This window comes from Microtus oregoni, unplaced genomic scaffold (assembly GCF_018167655.1).
Source record: "Microtus oregoni isolate MIOR12 unplaced genomic scaffold, Mior012 000021F_ref0000039, whole genome shotgun sequence".
In the NCBI taxonomy this organism is placed as follows: domain Eukaryota; kingdom Metazoa; phylum Chordata; class Mammalia; order Rodentia; family Cricetidae; genus Microtus; species Microtus oregoni.
In genome coordinates, this window is record NW_024543080.1 from 29,212,676 (window position 1) to 29,239,266 (window position 26,591).

The 26,591-nt window shown below is 46.7% G+C and overlaps 1 protein-coding gene across 4 annotated transcripts in view; it reads right to left on the reverse strand.

Moving 5' to 3' along the window:
• Window positions 1-211: 211 nt before the first annotated feature.
• Window positions 212-26,591, reverse strand: part of Wdr19 (WD repeat domain 19) — a 73,891-nt gene continuing 47,511 nt past the window's right edge. For all 4 annotated transcript variants that reach the window (XM_041671590.1, XM_041671589.1, XM_041671591.1 and 1 more), the window contains 17 exons: window positions 20,524-20,581; window positions 18,460-18,600; window positions 18,298-18,380; window positions 17,800-17,883; window positions 16,504-16,650; window positions 15,737-15,861; window positions 15,241-15,353; window positions 14,306-14,374; window positions 12,168-12,245; window positions 10,828-10,924; window positions 8,712-8,836; window positions 6,044-6,125; window positions 5,025-5,175; window positions 2,720-2,843; window positions 2,117-2,193; window positions 1,722-1,846; window positions 212-444 (listed from right to left, as the gene is read on the reverse strand). In XM_041671590.1, coding sequence (XP_041527524.1) covers window positions 1,735-1,846; window positions 2,117-2,193; window positions 2,720-2,843; window positions 5,025-5,175; window positions 6,044-6,125; window positions 8,712-8,836; window positions 10,828-10,924; window positions 12,168-12,245; window positions 14,306-14,374; window positions 15,241-15,353; window positions 15,737-15,861; window positions 16,504-16,650; window positions 17,800-17,883; window positions 18,298-18,380; window positions 18,460-18,600; window positions 20,524-20,581 — 1,666 coding nt within the window. In that variant the 3' untranslated portion in view covers window positions 212-444; window positions 1,722-1,734. The remainder of the gene's footprint in view (window positions 445-1,721; window positions 1,847-2,116; window positions 2,194-2,719; window positions 2,844-5,024; window positions 5,176-6,043; window positions 6,126-8,711; window positions 8,837-10,827; window positions 10,925-12,167; window positions 12,246-14,305; window positions 14,375-15,240; window positions 15,354-15,736; window positions 15,862-16,503; window positions 16,651-17,799; window positions 17,884-18,297; window positions 18,381-18,459; window positions 18,601-20,523; window positions 20,582-26,591) is intronic.

Below are 26,591 nucleotides of genomic sequence, written 5' to 3' on the forward strand. Positions count from 1 at the left end.
ATAACAATGTTTCCGGGGAAACCAGATGATTTAATTTTGCACTAGGAATCCATAGCATGCACCGGAATGGACAGACAGATACTAGGTTTATGCATTTTGTACAGATGAATTGTCTTTGATGTTTTGGTTTAAGGGACAGACTCTATAAGGGCTCCAAGCCACCTCCTCCATCACTTTCTCTATATCCAAATCCAGGGAAATATTACAAATATCTAGTTAACAGTTTAATTTTAAAGAAGATACTTAAATAAAAAAGTCATTAGAAAACTGGATATTTACAATATACTACTAACGGTACAGAGCACACACCGTGTGGGACTTTGAAGAGGACACACAGAGCTCAGCAAGCAGCAGGTCGTGTCACTGTATCCAGGAAGGACCACTCTTCAAGTCTGCCGGGTGGACACTGCCTCCTGAGGGAGCTGCCGTCTACTCAGGAGCTGTCTAAGAAAGGGACAAATAGATGCCTTAGGGAGGTCTCAATGCTGTCCTGCTCATAAGAAAGCTGGACTTCCTGCTCATTTCTGGAGCATGAGTCCTGCAGACGTCCCGTCCTATGGACCTACAGTACTGAGCTGCACGGCACACTGTGGAGACACTGCTATCAAGCAGGAGGAGCAGTAATAAAGCCGCCTTACTGCCAGGGATGTGAACATGGCAGGCTGTAGAGCGCATGTTTTCTTCTGAAATTGGACAAAGGTTCCTTTTCTGAAGGAAGCCAGGGAGCAATAGCTTTAGTCCTCACTGTATGAGGAGACGGCACAGCAGTGGGTCATCCTGACTCACTGAAGACAACTTCAAGGAGCTCTGACAGCACAGTTCAGGCTTCTGTAATCTACCACATACCTTGATGCAAAGACAGTATCAGGAGAGAGCCTGGAGCTTTATTAACAAGGCTCCACTTTTACAAGTGGTAGAGACATACAGATGCAGGTGTAGATTTGAGACAAAATGTAATAACTGCCCAAAGGAATAAGCAACCAACAGCAGCACAGCTGGAGGATGTCATCTTTTCAAAGAATCTGCTGGGTTAGATTCAGGCCCTGTATCTGCACTTGAGGGTAAAGTCCTTGAGCCAAGGAATGGCTAGAAACCATGTTCTGATGAGGTGAGTTTATCTCCTGAGTAAAAGTTGATTTTATTTTATCAATATAACCCACTAAATGGAATAAAGGGAGAAACCTTTGTCATCACATGATTCATTGACAAAATTCAACATTCAGAAAACTAAGAAACTAATTAGGATATTTCTTAAATCCTAATAAAGTGAGGGATGGTGTTGTGAGCCTTTAATCCCATGTGAACAAAAATCCTGTCACCAGAATGAGGTGGTAGAAGGACTATCTGCAAAGTTTGTGTGGCCAAAGCGAGACTTAGGAAAAAAAGCCCTGGGATTTCAACATCTCTGGAAGTCAAACTTTGTACTGCAAATAGTCAACTAAAAAGCTCCCATTTAAAGAAAGCTGGCTCTAGCTTTAAGGGGCTATTAAAAAGAAGCTCAGTTTGGTAAATCAGTCTAGTTAGAATTCATGATGCTTGGCTAAATTAACTTTAGCCACTTGGGAAGCCATATTACTATCACTTTAACATTTAAATAAATAAGTCTGTTAAGACAGTTGAGAATTACACATTGCACAGAAGGAGCCATTGCCAGCATGAAGCATTAAGCTGTGGACCCTGGGCTTTGCGGCCCAGGAGGAGAGTGCGCAGTGGGGCCTTACCTGGGCCTGCGGCTCACTGTTCCGTCTCTGTCCGTAGGTGCTGCGTGCAGTCTGAAATCTTTTTCAGTTGACTAGAGTTTAATCTTTCTGAACACATGGGACATGTGCTTTCACTGTTTAGTAAGCTGTTTGGGGGGAGATAAATGCAGAGTTATTTGTCTATCTTCGGGTTAAGCTCATAGAAAAATCAGCCACTTCTGCCTACACCTCTTAATGCCTCCGCCCACTGAGGCAGGATAAGGACTTGTGTCAGGGAAGATCCCCTGGGGGAGAATGCTCTTAGAGGTCACAAGGTTCGTCCAAGAACACAGAGGAGCCCTCAAAGGGAAGGAGTGGACGAATCCAGAAAAGGCCTGTTTCTACTCATTAAGTGACGGGAAAGGATGCACACTTACATCTTGAATTCAGAGTACAGTGCAGGGAAGCCGCAGTGTGGGCACATCGTCCAGTCGTCTTTCAGCATGTGCCGGCCCTGGAAACATTAAGAGTTTCTCTGACTTGGGACACTATTGCTACTTCATCTGTCTAGAAGGATGCAGCCGAAGGGCTGCAGCTGGGCTCCACTTTTACACTCGTTCTTAGAGAGGGACTAGACCGCCTTTTATTCCAGTATGTGAATTTATCTTCTTTCAGATTATAGCTTATGGTAGTCATAGGATGAACAAATTTGACATTTTAGTTTTCTGATAAGTAGGTCTTTTTGGGGGGGTGTGCTCTCACCAATGCAGCTGACCTGAGAACAAAGCACAGGCAAGCCTACAAGGAGCAGACTGCACTGTGTCACGAAGCCACTAGGTGGCAGAAAAAGCATGTGAGCACACCTCAGCCTGCTGAGTGTGCGGCTGCCTAACTCCTGGATTCCTGTGGGCTCCGAACCTCACCTCGGCTGCCTGGAATTTCATGCTAAACGTTTTCTGGAAGATGAGTCAAAGGTGAAGAAACACTGGTGTGCCAAATATTCAACTGGAAAGGGACATTATGATTACAAAGACACTTACTGTTGCAATGCAGTAGGGGATGTTGTTTTTGCAGCCGGGACAAAGCAGCTCACATTCTGGGAGAAGAAACTGACAGAAGGGACATGGGGTGGTGACCTCTTCTGTCTCGGATGTGTCTGGTCTCCTGGAGAAAGCATCACGTGTCATTTACAAACACCACTTGGTTCCCAGCACCGCGGTGAGCAGAGAAAGGCGTTAATCTGGAAAGAACTTATTTGCGGGCTCAGATTTCCCAGCTCCTGGGAGGATGGAGCACATTTGGCCTGGCCAGGTCCAGCTGGCATTCATGAGCACCGCACTGGTGGCACTGTCTCGTGGCCACTGTGGGATTTCCCGTGTCTCCCTTCTGTGTAACTCAAGTAAAGACCACCCAGCTGTTTTAATAGACATTTCCAGGCCGGTGGGCTGTCCTAACTTTGTAGCCACTGGTGACTAGCAGCTGCCGCTTTGGAGCACATAGCTACTGGCCGCTCCTGTTGTGTGGGGAAGAGAACAAGTCTCTCCAGGGTCGGCACTGAGCCATCCGTCCATCTTGCGGTCATGTTATTCTACACTGGAAGGTTCCCTGGGTCAGACTGACTTAGTTGAAGCCACTTAGGTTGACCAGCCTCAAAGCTCTGCCATGGGGCATTTCCTGTCAGGATTAGCATTTGTACTGGCAGGTTTGTGTCAGTCAACTTGACACAAACTAGAGTCACTGAAGAGGAGCGAGCCCCAATTGAGAAAATACTTTCATAAGATCGGGCTGTAGACAAACATGTATGGTATTTTCTTAGTGAGTGATGGGTGGGGCCACCTCTGGACTGGTGGTCCTGAGTCCTGTAAGGACTCCTTGGCCTCTGGCTGCTGCCTCCAGGTTCCTGCCCTGTTTGAGTTCCTGACTATATTGATCATTTACGGAAGTATAAGCCCAACAAGCCCTCTCTCCCTTGCTTTTTGGTCATGGTGTTTGATCATAGCAATAGTAACCCTCACTAGGACAGCACTCAAGTCTGCTTGCTTCCGCTTGCCATTACCATTACTTGCCTGGCTGCGTCAAGGTCCCTAGTTAGACTGTCACTACTGATTACGTAGTACAGAGATACAACGGATTTTTCCTTTTGTAGATTCCCAGTGGTGTTCTACTTCTGTCTAGGAGATAATGTCCCCACAATGGGCTGTGTACTGAAGGTGTGCCCCACTGCCAGCAGTGTTCAGAGAGGCCCTTTGGGAAGTGTTGATCATGTAGGCTCTGAATGACGGGGGATTTGGAACTGCGGAAAGAGGAAGTCAGTTGTGGGGCAAGGGTAGGGGGCATATCTTTGAAGAATGTCATGCCCTGGCCCCTTGTCTGTCCCTCTCTCTGCTTACTGATTGCCATGAGGAGAGACATTCTGCCATGTGTTCCCCACTTCCCCACAGCCGTGCAGGGTCTGTGGAACAGGCACAGCAGAGTCTTCTAGGAAGCCAGGCCTGCCTTCATCACAGTGCTTGCATCTGGAGGCTCTGCTGGCAGTGCTCTGTGCCAATGTGGAGTTTCCATGCGGAGAACATCCATGCTTTTGTTCAACCTCTCTACGGCAGACAATGCTGTCTGTCTAAGAGCCATTTTCACACTTGACAGAATGCTTCACAGGGCGGCTCTCTGTGGCTATGTTGGAAATCAGAGTGAAGTAGCCCTGGACACAAAGGCAAAGACCCATGGATTCCTTAATTCTCTCTCTTCTTCCTGCCTTGAATGGAGATGTGGTGTGTAGATGTGGCAGCTGTCTCGCAACCTTGCGGAAGAGGAGCCCCGTATGCTCTGGACGGCCCTGGGAAAATGGCATCAGTACACAGGGGCACCATCCCTGGTCGACGATGCCTTGTGTATGGTTCCCATAAGTTCTGACCAGACATCAGTGGGGTTCCTGTCGCTTTTATTCCCTATTATTAGTTACCCCTCTAGTGATAAAAATGCCTAGCAGGAGTCAGCTGAGGGGAGGCAGCAGTTACTTCGGCTCCTAGTTCACAGGGCCTATCATGGAGGAGTGGGCGGCGGCTGGAGCGCAGAGGGAAGTTCAGCTCACCCACTCTTCCTTTTATCCGGTTTGGAGTTCAGCCTGCATTCGGGGCGGGGAATGCACCCTGTACACATACCCAAAGGTATGTCTCCTAGGTGACGCTAAATTCAGTTAGGTTGACAGTAAATGTCAGCTATGACCTCTGCCCCTACCCTTACCCACTTTATCTCGGAGCCTATATATATATATATATATATTAGAAGTCCCATCTGAAAAGTACCCCAAAGATGTGTTTGGACAGTAGAAATGGGTGCTCTGCCCACCTGACCATCGCTTCAATTTTCTTTTTGTACTTGGCATCAATTTTGTTGCGGTATTCGGGCCTCATCAGCATAGCCGCAAAGCTAAAAGCAGAGTTCTTCAGGCCTGCCCTGTGACACTCAATCACAGTCGATGTCAGGATAGGCACGATATCTGCAGGACACGCAGGGAGCAGAAAGGAGACAGCTGAGTGCACTGTTAGTCTGGACCACACGAGCCACATCTCACAAACAAACCCAGAGAGGACAGGGTGGTGAGTCTGGCCCTCTGACTTTTGTACGGCCCAGGAACTGGTTGAAAGAAATAACAGTAATATTTTGTGTGACGTGTTAAAGTCACATGAGCTTCAGATTTCTGTGTCCAGAAGTTAAAGCTCCATCAGAGCTCAGCCCCAGTCACACCACGGGGTGACTGACGAGTGACAGACCAAGTGGATTAAGATGTCTAACATCTGGCTCTCTACAGCAAGTTTGCTGACACCTGTCACACTGTGTGACGAAGGCTGTTCATTTAAGGGTGTTCTAAAAACAGGTCTGGGAGAAAGGGACCTTTCCCGGAAGCCAGGCTTGAAAGTAGCAGATGACAGTGTTAGACAATGTGATCTTGGGCACATGTTACTTCCCTTTGACCTGCCAGGCAGGATGGTCCTGTGTGACAAACTGCCAGTGAAAACCCTGGGTGGAATCTGATGTGCTCCTGGCAATGCTATGACTCGGGTTCCGTGTCATGCACAGAGGAGTTTCAAAAGCATCTGTCCGCACTTGGTTCCATTGGGCCTTTTTTTCCCCCGGTCATCTTGCTCTCCGCCGCCCTTTTCCCTTTGGTATAATAGACCTTCGTGTTTGCACTACTGTGGGCTGAGCCTTGCAGAGTTTCTGGGACCCCAGCCTGCCACTTTCTGGGTTGCTGTGGAGATAAACGACCTGACAACACAGGGAGCTCTGAGCACGCCTGGCTGGGGAGTGCACACCTCAGCGCTGAGCCCCAAGTGCGCGCAGAGCTCCCTTAAGACAGGACTTACGGGATGGGAACTTGCTGATGTTGTTGGCCACTCGAATGAGCATGCGTGCCCCCTTCATATGATCTCCGCTCTTAACATGAATCTGAAATAAATGATGCCTTATATTAGCTCCAATCCGTGCTTTCTTTCCCCAAACAATTCATTGCCTGTGGCCCAGACAACTGAGCTGAGATTCCCAAGCCTTGCCACTGGACTGTGCTGTCCTACTTTCTCTTCAACAGCTGGCACCTAGCACCATGGCTATGTCCTATGTTCTCCTTCAAAAACTGGTTCCTGTACCCTGGCTATGTCCTATGTTCTTCAACAGCTGGTTCCTGACACCATAGCTACGTCCTATGTTCTTCAACAGCTGGCATCTGGCACCATAGCAATGCTCAGTATTGTATTCTGCCTTGGGACCCAACGTAAATCCCTGGTCCGTCTTTTACCAGCTTCTGTGGGCTAACAAGTTGTTTAAGTTGTAGTGAGAGCTGAGCACTGAGTGAGCCAAGGTCTAGGAGGAAGAGAGGGGCTGTGAACGAAGTGAGTTCAGCCTGCAGTGGGAAGGAACTGAAGTCAGGCAAATCTGGATGGGGTCTGGGAAGCAAGGGGGGGCTGAAGGCAGGACGAAGCTGCAGTAGGCAGAGGCCCAGCCCCAAAGCCATAAGGATACTGTGACAAAATTAAGCATCAGTTTCTTCAGCCTTGACATAATTCAATGTTTTTTTGGTCTTTGTTTTGTTTTTCAACATAAGGTTTCTCTGTGTAGTCCTGACTGTCCTGGAAATGACTCTGTAGACCAGGCTAGCCTCAAACTCAGAGATCTGCTCATCTCTGCCTCTTGAGTGTTGGGACTAAAGGTGTACGCCGCCACTGCCCGCCTTGTTTTGTTTTGTTTTGAGACAGGGTGTCTATGTAACTTTGGCTGTCCTGGAACTCACTATGTAGACCAGGCTTTCCTGGGATTCAAAGAGTTCCACCTGCCTGGGCCTCCCAAGTGCTAGGATTCAAAGTGCGAGCCACTGTGGCCCTCCCAAGAGTTAAGCAGTTTTGATAGCTACAGTCACAAATTTTAGGAAGTGCTTGCTGCTTTGTGAGAAACTGGCACAAAGGGGAAGGCACGAGGGTGCTCCATCATGGAGGGGGTGCAAGGCTGGTTCAGCGTGGAGAGGTGGCCACGGGAGCTGGGGGCCAGGGGAGCTGGGGGCCAGCTCTGCTTGCTCAGCTCCTCCTAGAACCCCGCTCTTGCTCAGCTTCATCTTCCATCACCTTTTTTGAACTTTTCTCCATTTTGCTGGCTATGAACTTACTTCCTGAGCCACTGAACTCATTTCTCATGTCTGAAGCTGGGGATGAACCCTCTGCTTCTCTAGCCTTTGGTCCACTAGATGCTCTGAAGGGAGGTACACTCCCAGGGCTGAATGTTGGGGTCTAAATGCCTACTCTTTATAATAAGTGTTTCAGGCCTGTGAGTCTATACCGTGGTTACTCAAGTCTAACAATTAAACTATGTAAAGTTAAAAGTTCACTCTGCCTGCTGTGCCTGCTCCCTGCCAAGTGCTCCGCAGCCAGACGAGGCCACCATACCGGTCAGCACAGACACCAACAGTCCCGCCACTAGAAAGTTCTGTGGAGCTACGTTTAACTAGCTGGTAGTTAGGATTCAAATCCTTTTAACTTTGTGAGGGGCCATCAAGGTTGAATGAGCTCGCTGTACTGAACAGATAACTGACTTAGAGACTCGGGTAGCACTGACATTTTGGGAAAATTTGTTAATTGAAGCCTGTTTGCATCTTTACAAAGACCTAAGTGTATAATATATACCTAAGTGTATAATAATAGAGGGCGTGGAGAGAGGGCTCAGTGACTTGATTTAGTTCCCAGTACCGTGAGGTGGATCATAACTCCTGCTCTAGTGGGATCCGATGCCAGTGGTTTCTGTGGGCACTACACTGTGCACATACTCAAACACATATTAAAAATAATAAAAATAAATCTTAAAAAACAGAAGCCAGGCATGGTGGTGCATGCTATAATCCTGGCACTGGTGACCCGAGGCAGAGGCAGGAAGATTGCCACAATTCAGAACCAGTCTGTTTTACACGGTAAGTTCCAGCCAGCCAGGAATAACAGCATGACTCTGTTTTAAAACAAACAATAACAGAACAAGCAAACAAACCCCAGTATACTGGGATGGGATGCAGCTCAGAGGTACAGTGTTTGTCTATTATGTGTGAGGCCCTGGGCTCAATCCCAATCTATACATACATAAAAAATAGAAAAACAGAAAGGCTCCACATCACAACTAGAAATAAATAGGCCAGCCGATGTAGGGAGATCCTGTGTTAAAAACAATAAAAACCAAACCTGGAGAAACACACACGGCAAAGTCTGCACCCATCTTTCCTCCCCTGAATGGGCTTTAGTGTTTTCAACCCTGCCTCACATGATTCCCCAGGAGGAAGCCACCGCTGTCTCCAGGCTTCTCCTTTTATGATCTATTGTACCTGCTTACTTCTTGCTCTTTGGTATAAAATGGCACCACACTGGAGCTGGCCTGTGCTGCTTTGCTACTTGAGAATCTAGAGATGCAGGGAATGGTTCTAAATCTCGGAGGACCAGAAGGAAGCCCCGCTGGGTGAGCAGGCCTCCTGGCCGGTAGATCCCACACCACTCGGCCCAGCCTCACCTTCACGAGTATGTAACTGTGCAGGATCATGAGGTTGGTGGCCATTTCGGAGGGGATTTTGATCTTCTGTGACTTCAGTTCTGCGTACATACTGAAGAGAACATCATGTGCGTTCCGGTAGTTCCCTTGGAAAAGGAGCAGGTGTTACTGCAGAAGACCTGAGACCTCACCTCACAGGTCGGGCTGTTAGTCCTGCTACTAACAGTCTTCAACCATATGGCAACGTAACAGCCTTTTCTCCTTTTGTGAGTCATTCTAGGGAAAACGGTGGTGCCTTAGAGGTCACCCCCACAGTGCACTGAGTTCAAATCCTTCAAGTTCGGTCTCCTCCTCAGGCCCATGGTCCGAGTCCCCACACTATTCTGTGGCCCTGAACCAATCAGTCTTCCTTTCAGGGTTTCTAAAACTTCAAGTTTCACCCCCAAGCCCAACACCCTGAGGCTGCAAACCCACAGCTCACTGGCATGATATCTAGTATGTGTGAGGTGCTAGCCCCAGTACCACCAAACAAGACCCCCCAAATGCAGTGAGATCAAATGAAAATTCCTTAGCAGAGGCTCAAAGCCCCATTGGAGCTAGCCTGCCACCTTCCCAGCCCTTCTTGGTCTTGCTCAGAGCACTGGTCTCATCTCTTGCTCTCTCTGTTACTTCACCCCAATCTCCTTCCATCATCCTCACCCCATCCTCCATCTCCTTAGTGCAGACCCTTCCTGTATCCTTAGGGGTCCTGGTCCTTCCATCATCCTCACCCCATCCTCCATCTCCCCAGTGCAGACTCTTCCTGTATCCTTAGGGGTCCTGGTCCTTCCATCATCCTCACCCCATCCTCCATCTCCCTAGTGCAGACCCTTCCTGTATCCTTAGGGGTCCTGGTCCTTCCATCATCCTCATCCTCACCCTCTATCTCCCCAGTGCAGACCCTTCCTGTATCCTTAGGGGTCCTGGTCCTTCCATCATCCTCACCCCATCCTCCATCTCCCCAGTGAAGACCCTTCCTGTATCCTTAGGGGCCTGGGTCCTTCCATCATCCTCACCCCATCCTCCATCTCCCCAGTGCAGACCCTTCCTGTATCCTTAGGGGTCCTGGTCCTTCCATCATCCTCACCCCATCCTCCATCTCCCCAGTGCAGACCCTTCCTGTATCCTTAGGGGTCCTGGTCCTTCCATCATCCTCACCCTATCCTCCATCTCCCCAGTGCAGACCCTTCCTGTATCCTTAGGGGTCCTGGTCCTTCCATCATCCTCACCCCATCCTCCATCTCCCCAGTGCAGACCCTTCCTGTATCCTTAGGGGTCCTGGGTCCTTCCATCATCCTCACCCCATCCTCCATCTCCCCACTGCAGACCCTTCCTGTATCCTTAGGGGTCCTGGTCCTTCCATCATCCTCACCCCATCCTCCATCTCCCCAGTGCAGACCCTTCCTGTATCCTTAGGGGTCCTGGTCCTTCCATCATCCTCACCCCATCCTCCATCTCCCCAGTGCAGACCCTTCCTGTATCCTTAGGGGTCCTGGTCCTTCCATCATCCTCACCCTATCCTCCATCTCCCCAGTGCAGACCCTTCCTGTATCCTTAGGGGTCCTGGTCCTTCCATCATCCTCACCCCATCCTCCATCTCCCCAGTGCAGACTCTTCCTGTATCCTTAGGGGCCTGGGTCCTTTCTGATCATATTTCTCTTTCTAGTCTAGCACTTGTCATCTTGAATAGCAACTCTGAATTCAATTTCTTTCTCTTCCTTCTGATCTAATCCCTGATCCTAAAGGGCAGAACTGTGGCCCAGTTCTCAGTGGCCCCTGAGCTCCCAGGATGTGGTTACAAAGAGAAGAAACTGCCCAGCAAGAGAAGGCCTCAGCACAGCTACCCACATCCCTTCAGACAGGGAATGATTTTTCCTTCTCTGAATCTAAGAGAAAAATCTGTTTGGTCCTTTGGGGTTAGAGCAAGCCTAGGCTAGAAGTTAGCTACTCTTTCCTGGGCTTTATCTCATTACCTGTTTGGGTAGGAAAAAAAAAAAAGGACCTGGTACAGGAGTAGCAGCTTGGCGGTAAAGCACTGTCCCTGCATGGGCAGGGCCCTGGCTTGGTCCCAGGACCACAGAAGCCAGTCGGTACGCACCTGCAGACTGCTCTTCTCTGGCGATGATGATGGCGGTCCGGGCGGCTTCACGGTATTGCTTCAGCGCCATGTACAAGCGGAACAGGTACTTGGCATCCTGGGGGAGAAAGACTTATAACTGTGCCTTTCAGTCCACATTCAGCTCCCAGTAACAGGAGCGATGTTTTTAAAAGCCAGTTTGCTCAGCTTAGCGTGCTGAACTAAGTGGTTAGGAAACAGCTAAACCTTCAGTGTCCTCATGTTGTGGACAGTAAGGTGAAAGGAGGGGGACAGAGTGAGGCCTGGGACAGTGTCACCAGATGCAGTCTACCCTGCTCCACACAGCCTCTCCTGGGCTTGGGGAGGGGCATGGAGCAGCATCACCAGATACATTCTATCCCTGCCCCAGACAGCCTCTCTTGGGTGGGAAGGGCATCTTAACACTGATGCAAGTCCCCTTAGCCATTCCCACCCAAGTCCAAACAGGGGCTGGCTCATTCTGTACCTGGGGCTGGTTTCCAGGTTATTAAAATTAGCGGACATAATGGGAGGGGCAAGTCACCGAAGTCCCTCTGGGTCTCAGTGGCTTTATCTATATGATAAGGGTGATAGCCTACTGGGAGGGGGCTAATGTCTCCCCACACTAGTGGCCAGAGTCTGCCACAGCAGATGGCTCTGAACACGGAGACAAAGGGACACAAAGGGCTCCGGGCACTTCCTAAGGTATCACATCTGTCCTCACCAGGACAGCGCAGACAGATGTCTATAGCCATGGATTCTGACATATGCTCTTGGCCGCTGACCTTATAGTGATTTATACTTATGTTTAGATTATTTCTAAAATTAAAAATATGAATAAAGGGGCTGGAGAGATGGCTCAGTGGTTAAGAGCATTGCCTGCTCTTCCAAAGGTCCCGAGTTCAATTCCCAGCAACCACATGGTGGCTCACAACCATCTGGAATGAGGTCTGGTGCTCTCTTCAGGCCTACAGACATACACACAGACAGAATATTGTATACATAATAAATAAATAAATATTTAAAAAATATGAATAAAACACTCCAATTTTTAGGGCCCATTGTTAAGTCAACAGTTTGTTTCAATGATTGCTTTCTCAGTGCCTAGAATAAACGAAACTGTGACGGTTTAGAAAAAACTGTGGGCGGGGTGATGGCTACATCAGGGGGTGTGGCTATCGCACAGGTTCCTGGTCAGTTCTAAAGGGCACGTTCATGGCATCCTCTAGAGTGTGGGGGATGGCTGCTTCCAGGGTGACACGGTGACACTCCTGTAGGTCTCCAAAGTCATGACAGGAGCCTGGCTGGGGCGTGAACACCCGGCAGTGAAGAGCCTCCTGTACCTTCGGCATGCCATCGCTCTCCCCCATCAGGTGGTCTATCAGTTGATTGGTCAGAAGTTCGTCTTTGGCCTGGCCCACCTGGTTCACAAGAGAGAAACCTCATAAATTCTGCATCTTAAACCTAGCAGGGATAGGATATAAGGGCTGGGTAGAAAAGGAAACCACTTTCTGCTAAGGAAATGGAATAAAACCACCTAAGATCATCCACGTAAATGACCTGAAATACAATTTAGCCTGGAGTCTTTAGCAGTGGGTTGTAGTCTTCTGCAGTAAAATCCCATCCTTAGAAGCTGTAGGTTGTCTTAGCTGCTTGTATCAAAGTATGAGCTTTTCCGCTATATACAGAGAATGTACTTCTTGGGGGTTTATAAAAACATCAAGGGGCTGGAGAGATGGCTCAGCAGTTAAGGGCATTTGCTGTTCTTCCAGAGGACCATAGCTGAATTCCCAGCACCCACATCAAATAGCTCATAACTGTCTTATTAATTCTAGCTTCAGGGGATTCAACATCTTCTATTGGTTCCTTCCCCCATATACACATAATAAATCATACACACACACACACACACACACACACACACACACACACACCCAGGGGCTGGAGGGATGGCTCAGGGTTAAGAACACTGGCTGCCAGGTTCTGTTCCCAGCACCCACATGACAGCTCACAGGCACCTGGAACTCCAGTCTCAGAGGATCAAATGCTCTCTCCTGGCTCTACAGGCACCTGGAACTCCAGTCTCAGAGGATCAAATGCTCTCTCCTGGCTCTACAGGCACTGCACAGATGTGGGGCACAGACACACATGCAGGCAAAACATGATACACGTAAAATAAAAATAAACCTTAACCAACCCAGGATCACCAATACTGCCACCAAAACCTCTCTTAAGTTTGGCGACTAACACACTTTTCAAACAGCTCTATATTTTGAGCATATGTGCTGAGTCTTACGCAGGCTGAGCATCCTAATCTGAGACTCTGAACTCAAACTTTGGTGTGTGTGTGTGTGTGTGTGTAGTGCATATGCATCCTGTGGGCAGAGGCCAATGGAAGACGTCAGGTTTCTTCTTCTATTGGTCTCACCTTACGTTTTTGAGACAGGGGCTCTCACTGAGCCCAAAGCTGCCGTTTCAGCCATGCTGGCTGCCCGGCAAGCTCCTGGATCTACCTGTCTTACCCTCACCTCCAGTGCAGGCACTACAGGTGCATGTGACTATGCTTGGCCTTTATGAGGGTGCTGAGGATTTGAACTCAGGTCCTTGGCCTTCACAGCCATGGCTCTTCCCTACGGAGCCACCTCCTCCCTGGACCCCGAGAAAAGAAACTTTTCAAGCGTCAGCATAATGCCCAGCGAGTTTCCAATTGGGGAACACATCAGCTTCAGAATGTGGGGACTTCCTGACAAGCTCTACCACTCGGTGTGAGAGCTCCACAGACGTGGGTTTATGGGAGATGCCTAGGCTACCTGTGCACCCTCCAGGACAGGGAGCGCTGCAGCAACATTAGCTATGAGCAAGTTTTACCCAAAGGGCGACCCACAGGATCTTCTTTTGCTAATTCAGACAGTGTATTCTGATGTGAAGGAGAGATCTTGTTTGCTTGAAAATAATTCAGGAAAGAGGTTAGGGTGTGAATAAAGACGTGTGCTGACAGCTGTCGACGTCAGATGATGGCTATAGGAGTTTGCTGTATGGCTTGGTGAAGTTTTGCATATATTTGAAAGTTTCTGTTTGAGACAGGGTTTCTCTGTGTAGCCTTGGCCATTCTGGAATTCACTTTGTAGATCAGGCTGGCCTCAAACTCAGAGATCCACCTACCTCTGCCTCCCAAGTGCTGAGATTAAAGGCATGCACCACCACCACCAGGTTCTGTTTGGTTTTAAAACAGGGGTCTCATGTAGCCCAGGCTGGCCTCTAACTCACTATTTAGCAGAGGATAATCCTGAGTCTTCTATCTGCATCTTCTGGGATTATAGGCATGAACCACCACGCGATGCTGGGGATTGACCCCAGGCTTCCTGAGTACACTCTACCAATGGAGCTACATTCCTGGCTCCGGGGAAGGTCATCAGAAATTAAAACCAACGCCAAAAAAACTATTAGCATCCTTCAAAGTTTCAGTTCAGCGTTTACTTACAGTTTCAATCGCCATTTCTATTGCTACATTATCTTCTGAGTTTGGGCATTTCAGGAAGTGCTTTAGTGCCTAAAACGAGAGATGGGAGCAGTTAGAATGGGGGCAATCAGCTCTGACACAGACTAAATGGAGGCATGTCTTGATCTCAACCAGGGGCCTGCAGAGTTCCGGGTCTCTGCCTTCATTCTTTGGTGACAGGGTCTCACTGTGTGGCACTGGCTGGCTTGGAACTCATTATGCAGACTAGGCTGCGGACTATGTAACTGGAAGCAGGGAAACCTGGCTCCAGGTCAGGTTAATGGTACTTTGAATAAATGGGGCAGGGAGAGGGTTTAGGGAGCCTGTGTATGTATGTGTGGAGGAGGGGATTTCAAAGATGGCTCTGAAGGGTGAGGTGGGGGCTCACTGGGAGGTTTGTGCTTAGCATGTTTGTTGTGGAGTATTAGTTGAAGATGTGTTACATTCATTTATGCTGTGGAATATTTGTTTACTGATTCAAAGATGTGTTGTATTTTTTTATGTTGTATTTGTTCAACTCCATGAAGCTGTGTTCTTTTTCTTGCCTAAAACATCTGATTGATCTAATAAAAAGCTGAAGAGCCAATAGCAAGGCAGAAGAGGGCTACACAGACAGAGAGAATATATAGAAGGAAAGAGAAAAAATAAGGGAGGGAGAAAAGGAGGAGAGGAGGATGCCAGGGGCCAGCCAGTCAGCCAGACAGAGAATAAGAAGGAAAGAAAAGATATACAGAAACAGAGAAAGGTAAAAGCCCAGAGGCACAAGGTAGACGGGATAATTTATGAAAAGCTGACTAGAAACAAGTCAAGCTAAGGCAGGGCAATCATAAATAAGTCTCCATGTGTTATTCGGGAGCTGGGAAGTGGACCTATATCCTCCTGTGGGGTCCGGGGATGTCTCCTTGGCAAATACTAACCCGTGAATACTGGCCACACAGCAAGAAGAATTTTCCAGCCTGAAAGTGTCTCTTTTCCCCTTCAAAATATAAGGCGATGCTTTGGTAATCTTCATTAGTTGTGTCCTCAGAACCTAGAAGACACAGTCACTGAGTAAAATACCTGAGCGAAACCTGATGATCGCTGTCATCTCCCCAGCCCCTGAAAATGGTTTTATTGTCTAAGATCATCCTGCGTTTCCCATCACCTTCATGGTGAAGTCTTGCTCACCACTTGTTGTTGATAAAAAGCAGGGTTTGGGAATCGTGGTCTCTCTTGTAATTGACCCCACATTTCTGATGGTTGCTCTTATAATTCTACCTCACCTTTAGGCTGCAGGGAGCCTGAAACCCAGCAAGTAATGTATGTGCATACATGGCTTAGGTCTCTACAGGAGTGCTTGTATGTACACCCATCTAGGCTTTCGATTGTAAGAGTCAATGTTGCTATCTATGATAGGGAAACAATGGCGTTTACCAATGATGTCTGCGTAGATTTCCATTTTGTTGTGCTGCTGAGCCAGGGTGAAGGCCTCATTGTTACATTTGGACAGGACCAGGAACTGGATGGCAGACCCATAGTCGCCAAGCTGGAGAAAGAACCTGTGACAAAGGACATTAGTTAGCTGGCCTCTCGTGGCAAGTTTGACTGTGGTGGTCAAATTCATCAACTCGACAGGATCTAGAATCATCCAGGAGGTCACTTTTGGGCATGTCTGAGGCAGTCTCTAAGCTGGGTTGAAGTGCGAGGACCCACAAAAATGTGGGCAGCATCATTCTGTGGGCTAGGACCCAGTCTGAGTAAAAGGAGAAGGGGAGCTGCGTCCAGCATCCACCTCTCTCTGCTCCTGACCCGATGCCATCTGGTCCCGATGTGGTGCCAGCTTCCTGGGACCTGCTACCCACTGTTCTTTCCCTGTGTGACCGACAGTTCTCTCATCAATGTAAGGCAAAATAAAGCCCCCAAGTTGCTTTTGTAGGTAGTTTATCCCAGTAATGAGAGAACTAACAAGTACCAGGACCTATAAAACAAAATATTTCTCCACTAGGTAAAAATAAAAACTCATCCCATAGCTGTATTCTGCATCATACTCTATACTCGACACACACACGCTGACCGCAACGGTCACTGCACTGCAGTGTCTAGAGCTAATAAGAACAGAAAAGGACTTTATACACTTGATGGGGGGGGTCTTTCTTTTATATTTGGTTGTTGGCGGTCCAAACACACAAGTGTGCTGTCACCTGGCTACCATCTTGGCTCCATCCAGAGACTGGGTCTCTCTGACGATGCTGACAGCCTTTTCGGGGTTGTTGAGGTGGTCCAGGTAGATGCGGATGACGCTGTTCCACTGCTTCGCATTCTCATAAGCCAGCACGGCTTCTTTGTACCTGGGAGAGATGTGACGCGGGTCAGGTGCAGGCTCTCAGTGCTGGGACCCAGCAAATGCGGGGCCATGTTTCTATTTCCTATTGTGGAGACAGCAGTTGCTCTGTTCTCTTGAACTTCTTTCTCCTTCAGAATTGAATACCTGGTACTCTCCTACTAAAACATAGCCTTTTTAGGGGTTGTATAAATGGTGTAAGGAACCAATAATAAATTTTATTTTTTTCTCTGAATTAACAGAATGCAACTTGTGTACATTCCACTGTGTTTTTTATTTTCAGTGGGAAGATTGTTATAGCAGTGTGGACTCCTTTTAGAAAACTGAAATTACAGACAGCTTCACAACGGTAGACAGAAAGCTTTGACAGCAAGATACAAAATCTTTGCGTGTTCACCTCTAGATGTCACTCGGGACTTCCCAGTTCAGACTACCTCTCTGCTCTTCCAATTTCAGCACGACATTTAAGTGTGTGTTAGTATCTACTTCCCAAGGTTATTTTTCTAAAAGTGGAAGGTGTTACTGGCCCCTTAACAGAGGTTATCTGTTAAGGCCTTTTAACAGATACTTCTGACGTTAATTTCCAAAGACTGAAGAAATTTACACTTCCATCAGCCACACACAACAAGGACATTTTGATACTTGCTGTTAGTTCAAAATAAAAATAAGCATCAAATATGGTGGCATGCCTGCACTACCATCGGGGAGGAACTTGCAGTGTTCACAGGAAGGCAGCTCATTTTGTATTTCCTCCTTGGAATCCTGCCTTTTTCTCTTTAGCCCCCTTTCCTAGTAGTGGTTTTTAGTTTCTTGTGTCTATTAAGTTGTAGACATTTTTGTACATAGCTATATTTAGGATTGCACTATAGCTTAAACAGTATGGGATCCACGTGTCTATTCTTTGCTCCTTCTGCATCCTGAGCATCTTTCTTACCATGTTCATGCCATATTGTGCCAGAATTTCAGCACCGAGCCTTGGTTAGAAGGGACAGCAGACTGTATCTCACACATACAGGTCTGCCATGGCAGAAGTGTTTACAGTCCGGTACTTCAGCCGACTAGGACCGTGTTAAATGTGTTAATGTGTCTGCACACATGGCTAACCTATGAAGCCTGTGCTCGCTTAGGTTTTACAGACGTGGGGAACTGTACCTACCTTCCATCCGCCTCTTTGGCTTTGGCATATTGCAGGTGGATCTTTGGAGAGGAGATATGAGGCAGGAGTTCACCAACTTTTGCCCTAGGAAAGTAGAGTTGAGAACAAGATCAGCACCATTCCCGACCATGCGGACTTAGCTGCCCACAACTCGCTCTCCTTTTCAGGGGCAGTTATGAGCTTACAAATGTCTTGACTCCTAGACACAAACCAGATTTAAACTCCTTCCCTACCCCACCAACAGAGAGGGAAGATGAAGGCATTGCCTTAACTCTTTTGGGAAATAAGGATTTTCTTTTCTCAGTACTTTATCTGATTTAGGATGCTCTTTGGAAAGCAGCTATGGATATGAACTCATCTGTGTAATAACAACAGAGACGGGAGACAGAGCCAAGTGAGAGAACAGCCTGGACAGTAGGAAGAGTGGCAGAGACAAGGGGGAGAGCCCAGACACACCCCTTTCCCAAGCTACTTGGAAGCAAACTGGCCAGCCCTTACCAGTTCTTACAGCGGATGTAGACAGAGGCGGCTTTGTCGTAATACTGGCCTTTTTCATACAGCTGGGCAGCTTCTGAAAATTGCTACAATAATAAAGGGAACGTAAGACACTAACTCTGCTATGACCTGGCCACATGAATATTTATGAAGACAAAGGAGTACCTTCATGTTCTCCAGGATGGCTCCACAGTCTCTTTTAAGGACCCTGCTGGGGTGTTTGAGGGCTTGGTTAGCCCCTCGACGGATGTCTCCCATCCTTATGGACATCTGAGCCACTCCAGCCAGGCACACTTCGTCGTGTTCCTGCAACAGCAAGGCAATGCCTCTAACACAGTGAACCCCAGCACAGAGGTCAGGCTCCTCTCCTCTGTCGTTTTCAGATTTACTTTCATCTGCTGTTTTAAGAAACTCACAATTTTGAAATTAACACTTAAAAAATCAATTAATACAAAGTTATTTTTGTCTTCTCAGAGGTCTTGACCTTTTATACTTAGCAGGAAATTTTGCTATTCCTTGTGAGGATACCTTGTTTTACGCTTCTTGATATAAAATCCTATCTAGAAGTAACATACTGGTTATTACAGCATAAATAATACAAATAAATAAAATTGAGGGAGTCATTGATCAAACTGAAGATCTCTGTACTAGGTAGGATTACACAGAACTTTATCTACAACTGTTTAAGTCATTAACAACTACTAAACTTGCCATATTTGCAACAGGGTCTCTCTAAGTGTTCTGGCTAACCTTAAAACACGCTAAGTCAGCCAGGTGGTGGTGGCGCACACCTTTAATCCCAGCACTCGGGGGTAGAGGCAGGCAGATCTTTGTGAGTTTGAGACCAGCCTGGTCTACAAGAGCTAGTTTTAGAACAGGCACCAAGCACACATAGAAACCCTGTCTCAGGAAAACAAAGCAAAACAAAACCCAGCTTGCTAAGTAATTCAAGCTGGCCTCAAACTCAAAGCAATCCTTCTGTCTCAGCCTCCCAACTCCTAGGATTACAGGCATATGCCACCATACTTGGCAAGATATTTTTGAATAACTCATCTTTTCTAGAGAAATGCTGTGTCAGACTGGGTTCTGTCCACAGCAGTGTGTTCACTGAGCTTCCTGTAACGGCAACACTGTCTTCTTTCTTCCCCATTAGCACACGAGCTGATGGTTACCAGGGGCTACTGGGCGTCTGAAATGTGGCTCGTGAAAAGGGGGAGTAGGATTTCACTTCATTTTTAACAATCCAAACTGCCATATAGCTACTTGCTACTGTATTTGATAGTATAAAGAATGAACCAAAACAGATGGAACCAAACAAAGATGTTGATAGCAGGCTGGTGAGATGGCTCAAAGGGTAAAGGTAGCCATCCAACCTGAGAACCTGAGTTCCATTCCCCTGGAGCTGCTATGGTAGAGATATCTATAAGCTGTCATCTGACAGACATCTATAGGGTGTGGCATATGCCCCCTCCTCTCAGGCCACAATCAGTAAGTAAATAGATATAATTTTTAATCAAAAATTTATTTTATTATTTTATGTGTATGGGTGTTTTGCCAGCATGTATGTCTGTAGACCACATGTGCCTAGAGTTAAGGACAATGTGAGCCACCATGTGGGTACTGGGGCTTGATGCTGGGTCCTCTGGAAGAGCAGCCGGTGCCTTAACCACTGAGCCATCTCTCCAGCCCAGTAATTACTGAAATGTCATAAGAGCAAAAGTCTTATGGAATCATAGTTGGCCTGCGACACGTATGTCCCTAATACGGACTTAAAAAAAGAAATCAACAGGTAAAGCTCAACCTGGGTCTGTTGTGTGCAAAGCTGTGGCGCCTTGCACAGCCTTTCCCAGTCAGTGCACACCACCCCTTTAAGCTAAGAGCATCTAACACAACTGTCTTTGGATGCGCCATGCTTTTTCGCCGATTGTTCTCACTCAGTACATTGGCCTATAAATGAGATGAAATAAAAATCTTACTTCCAATCTTCATTAGGAGCTCATATCTAGGATATAATGGCAAACAGATGCAATAAATAAAAATCTTTCGCCCCCTTTAGTTTTGTGAGGTTAACGTAACTTAAGCATCTTCTCGTAAAGTCGTTAGTAAGCCGGACAGTTAGCTCACTGCTAGACACCGAAGAACGACAATGCAAGCGAGACTCGGGTTTGAAAATGAACAGAAAACACACTCCTGGAGCACTAGGCGTATTTTGTATTTCTGTAAGGTTACCTTGTTTTCACCTGTGATCCCTTTCTCGTAATGAGCCAAAGCATTTACATAATCACCCCTGGAAGAAAAAGATCGCAGTGAATTAATTTATATTTAAGACTTTAGCTACATACACAGAGCTTTAAAGCGACTCTTTGTCGCCGAGTGGCTTACGCTCAGGAAAGACGCTCTACACCACGGACGCTGGCATCCACCAGAGTGCGGCATGCTCTTATCTCGGCACTCTAACAACATTCCGAGTTGTGCCATAAGGTGCTTACAATGTGATATGTTAGGCTTTTCAGGAAGGCTATGGCATATTTTATGGGTTACTTTTAGTTAATTATTTCCTTAGGGAACAAATGACAATCACATAGTCATAGAAACCCATTTTTCCAAGTGCCCAGTATTTGTAAGAATGTACACGGCAGGAATCTGGGTTGGAGCCTGTGAGATGGCACAGCAGTTACGGCACTAGCTGCCAGGCCTGGCCTCAGCTGATTCCTGAGGCCCAATTGATGAAGGGAGAAAAGTGATTCCTGCAAGTTGTCCTCTGAGCCGCACACATGTGCCATGATGTGTGCATGCACACACGCGCACACACACATACTCCACACACATTGTAATAAAAAAGTTAAAATTTTTTCAAATTACTTTTCAAAATTCTATCAGCGGAGTATGACAATGACAGGGGAGTGAACTAAACAGAAAGAAAAGAGTTTGAGTTGCTTCTATGAACGGTAGGTGTGGAAGGGTACACATGTCACTACAGTGTGGACAGCTCTGGTCCTTATTCTGGTCAAGAGGACGACGTGTGGGCTTGCTAAGATGGTTAGCAGGCAAACTTGCTTGCCACGCATGCCTGTTGGTCTGCCTTCCATCCCCCAAAACCATGATGGAAGGAGCGAACTGACCACAAACACTGTTTTCTGACCTCCACACGCGCACTGTGGGATATGTACACATTTAGGTGTGTGTGCACACGCTTGTGTACATGCCCAAGCGTGTACATAGCCCATATTCACACACACACATGTAAATGATTTGTGTAAAGGACCACCTACGCTATAATTGTGCTAGTGTGCTGAGCTGCCTGACAAAAGAGCCGAGGAAAATAAACATGCTTTTGGATCCCAGTTTTCAGAGGTTTCCATCCATGGCAGGGACACAGGGCTACTTCATGATGGCCAAGAAGCAGAGGAAGAGGAGGGTCCAGAGACCCAATATGGTGCTCAGGGCACGAATGACTTAACCCCCTTATACTAGCCTCAGCCTCCCTTCTGACGTCACAGGCGGGAAACCCCCTCTTCAATCCATGGTCTTTGGCTACACTGTGGATCCAGAACAATAACAGTTCCCATATCTGACTGCAAACACACAGACCTGCAAATCTACAACCAACTCTTCAGCTGTAGGTCATGGTCCCAGAGCTGAGTGTGGTCATCACGAAACACTTGATACAGTAAAAGCAATTAAAAAAAAATCAACTCAGAATAAAACACAAAGATCCAAGGTGTTTCTGGCAGGGCTAATTCGTGTCACATCATGTGACTTCGCTGCCGTCTTGGCTCTGGATACACTGTGCTGTGCACACTACACGCCGTATGGTGTCAGTGAAACTGCCGGAAGCTTCCTGGCTCAGATCCAAAGCTACTGAACATTATAATCTGCCATGTTTTTACTATACATACAGTCTTCTGCTCTTACAGAACCATGATGGCTTAACTATAGCTTAATCAGGGCTTAACTGTGCAAAACAACATTTAACATTTCTCCTACCACATTCACCAGCATGTAAGTATCAAATTAGTATATACAATACATGCATTGTATTGTGTTAGAACATTTGATTTTTCAAAATTCCTGTCTGAGTTGTTGGCTTGAGCTTCATTTTAAAAAAATCATTCATTGAATTTTGGTTTGGGATGAGGACAGAATTTCTAACAATTTCTGAAATGGCCCTAAACATATTTTTTGGCATCCGTACTGTGTATTTATGTGAAGTATTGATAGATCACAATACCAATAAACTCTGAAAAGAATAACAATGTTCTTTGCTTTACAGTAAAGAATGTCGCCGGGCATTGGTGGCGCATGCCTTTAATCCCAGCACTCGGGAGGCAGAGGCAGGCATCCTCCATGAGTTCGAGGCCAGCCTGGTCTACAAAGGGAGTTCCAGGAGGCTCCAAAGCTACAGAGAAACCCTGTCTCGAAAAAACCAAAAAAAAAAAAAAAAAAAAAAAGAATGTCCAGGCAAATTTAATTTTTTGTATAAGAATAAACAAGCACATACATTTTATTAGTATTCAAATCTGTTTTCTTCTTTAATAAATGGTAAGATTTTATATATATATATATATATATCCCAAAAAATTGTGTGTGCGCGTGCCTGTGTGCCCTGAGTGTGAATGTGTATGTGACCTTGCATGTCTGTGTGGAGATCAGAGGGTGACGTCAGGCATTTGCCTCTATTGCTTTCCAACTTACTTTTATTTTTCTTTCTTTTCTATTTTCTGGTTTTTTGAGACAGGGTTTTCCTGTGTAACAGCCCTGGCTGTCCTGGAACTAGCTCTTGTAGACCAGGCTGGCCTCGAACTCAGAGATCAGCCTGGCTCTGCCTCCTGAGTGCTGCCCGGTTCCACCTTATATTTTAAAAATATTAATATTTTATGCGCCTGGGTGTTTGCCTTCATACACACATGCATGTGTGCCAGCTACCCAGAGGCTGGAAGAGGACACTGTATCCACCGGAACTGCAGTTACACCATCACGTGAGTGTTGATAACCTTACCCAGGTCCTCGGTCCTCTCCAAGAACAGCAAGTACTCTGGACTGTAGCCATCTCTCTAGCCTTCCTCCTTGTTTTTCCAACAGGATCTTTCACTGAACCTGGAGCTCACCAACTGGCTGGGATACCCCACCTCCCATCTGGGATAACAGGCAAGCACTACCCTGTCTGTAGGGGTCAGATTATATAGGCCAATATTCCTAATGGTATGGTGGTCATAATTCTGAGCGACCTGGCAAGGTATAATTTTTACCTTCCACACAGAACATGGTCACTTAGCCTTTGATGATGATAGTGAGACAACCTGATGCCACCCAAAGCCAGTGGTCAGGATATGCTAATGTTGTTATGATCCTTCTACTGTAATTTAGGTTGCCCGGGGAAGAGGTGTTTTTCAGTCTAGGTGACAGAGCAGGCATAGTTGTGGACGTGACCTAAGTCATTCTCCTTGCTACCTAGAGAACAGAATGCTAATGAACTTCCCCCTCAGTTTATCTTTTGGTATAAAAGCTGTTTGGATAATAAACGCAGGTGATCTTCAGGATTTGAATGGACCCTGAGACTCCCTCCTGATATTGCCTTGTGAACTGTGCCTCAATTATTCCCACACCTCTACTCTGGTACGAGAAATGGTTTATGTCTGGGCTGGACCCTGACACCTGCCCGGCCTTTTCTTTTCTTAATGACATACATGGTGCTGGGGATGCAAACTCAGGTCCTGTGTTTGCACAGCAAGCTCTTTACCCACTAAGCCGTATTGCTAGTCCCCACAAATGCATAAAAACAGACTTCCTTATGAATTAACAGCAGATATTGGTTTCTGTTGCACAAACATTTCTCAGGCAAAGGGGTTGCAAATGGATAAAGTTTGAGAGGCTCTGGTCTGACAGACTTAATTACTTGCATTTTCTAGAACAGTGACTTGCAAAGACCTTTTATTTGAGCTGTCTTCCGCTGAGCAACCACCCCTCCACTGCAGGCAGTTAGCTCTGAAATGGCATTGAGATCCACCCAAGCGCCCCTGTCAGCTAAAGACAAAGACTCAGCTTCTGCGAGGCTTGTTCAGTTTCGGAATCTACCTCTGGCTAAAAAGACTGACAGATGAAAAGACCGGGAGGGAAGCTGTGCTGCTGATTGAAGATCTCTTTCATCAGCCCAGGGCTTCACAACCAGCAATTTCCTGAGGAGGAATGTCTAATTTGGGTCCAATTATATCAGCCCACCTGGGGACACCTCCTGACAAGAAGTATTACAGTTCCTTGCTCAGGATCCTGTTCAATTAGGAGACCCTAAATTAAGATTTTGGAACTCTTTTTATTTTTAGCTCAGCTACTTTACTATCATTTCATTTTGGACCTCTCACAGGAATTGAGCTTACTGGAATAACCCCCACTGGAGAGCTAACTCTCTCCAGACTTGACAGAGCTGTCCTTTCTTGACACAGTCAGGGTTGTGGATACCAAATGAAACTCGTGGGACTGACACAGGCAGAGGCTTGGGTGCTGAGATCAGCTGTGCAGGTTACTGGGGTGCTGGGTAAGAAGATACACCCTGGTTATCACTGGGGACAATTCTGAACTGTTAGGTGCTAGGCATGTTAGGTCAGGGGTGCGAGCACGCACAAATAGCATTGAAAGCTTCACGGACACATACCACCAAAGCTTCCCATTGACCTATCAGAGCTAACTTCAGTCAGGAAAAATGGGAGAGTTTGCAACAAAAACATTACAGAAAGAAGTAAAAACCACTCTCCTGAACGGCCCAAGGGCTCTCGGAGATGCGTGTGCGGACAAGGTACACACTGGGTCATTCTTTTCTCTTAGATGGAGATGGAAGGTCATGGCACTGGGGCCTGGTCTCTTGTACTATGCACTAAGTTTCCAATATGTTCATTTTGATGAATGGACATTGTTGTTTTCAAGTCACAAGCTAAACAAGCAACATTGCCACTTAATTACACCCTAGCCCCTTGGATTCACTGCATATATATTTTTAATTTTTAAAACAATTTAAAATTTTGCATATGGGTATATGGGTACGTGCAGGGGCCCACAGGGACCAGAGGCATCAGAACACCCTAGAGCTGGAGTTACAGGTGGTTATGAGCTGCCTGATGTGGGTGCTGGGAATTGAACCTGGGTTCTCGTCAAGAGCAGCAAACACTCTAACTGCTGAGCCATCTCTCCAGCTTCACAGATTTACTTTTAAAAGGTAAATATGTGGCAAAAGCTTAAATTAAAAATGACCAAGAAGAAATATATCCAAAAAGCTTTTACCTAGAAATAGAAAATGATTTACTTTTTATGTGTATGTGTGTGTGTCAGTCACACATGTGTGTAGAGTTTTTTGGGGGGAGGCTGGAAGAGGGCATCTGAAACCCTGAACCAGTTAAGAGCCATCGGATTTGGGTGCTCGGAACCAAACCCAGGTCCTTTGGAAAAGCAGCAAGTGGTCTTAACTGCTGAGCATCTCTCCAGTCCCCAGACAGAAAAGTTTTAAATGAGGTATCCTGATTAGAAATGAAAGAGTACTGATAATGTCCTTAATGAATCCATTATATGAACATCATGTAGAATTATGTAAGAATGTTTTTTAAAAAATAAATATAACTGGGGCCATGAGACTTGGAGAATTGGCCCTGCACCCTACACCTTCAGAAGTGTGGGTGTGGCCTTGCTGCCTGCTGCAGTGGGTGAGCTAGCTGGGGCAGTGCTGGACACTCGGCCTGGTGGTGATGATGAGAGAGCTGGCAGGCTGACCAGCCCAGCACCTAGGCCCAGAACCGGGACTGTGAGCTGTTCCACTCCAACATCCACCTCATTTACACACTGCTGGAGCGTGGGAAGGGGCCCGACCTGCAGATCCAAAGCTGCAGGATTCATGACACAGGGCAACAATAGGATATCCAAGAGGAGTCCCAGTGAGGGCCAGTGGAAGCTAGAGGTCTCAAACCAGACCAGTGACTCATTGCAATGAACACTTACAGGTAAAGATGAATGGACTAAAGGGTAACTGTGTGACTCACTGGGCCACACTACAGCTTCCACACTGAGACTTTTTAGTTATTTTTATCTTTGTTTTCCTCTATTTTATTTTGTGGAGGGAGGTTGCAAGGGCAGAGGGAGGATATGAAGGGACTGGGAGATGAATGAGATTGGGATATATGGTGTGAAACCCACAAAGAATCAATAAAAAGTTTTTAAAATGCAAATATAACCACAGACTAGCATTTTTTCAATATTCTAATATTTTTGGATTTAGACTGTTTCTTAATGGGGCTGGAGAGATGGCTCAGAGGTTG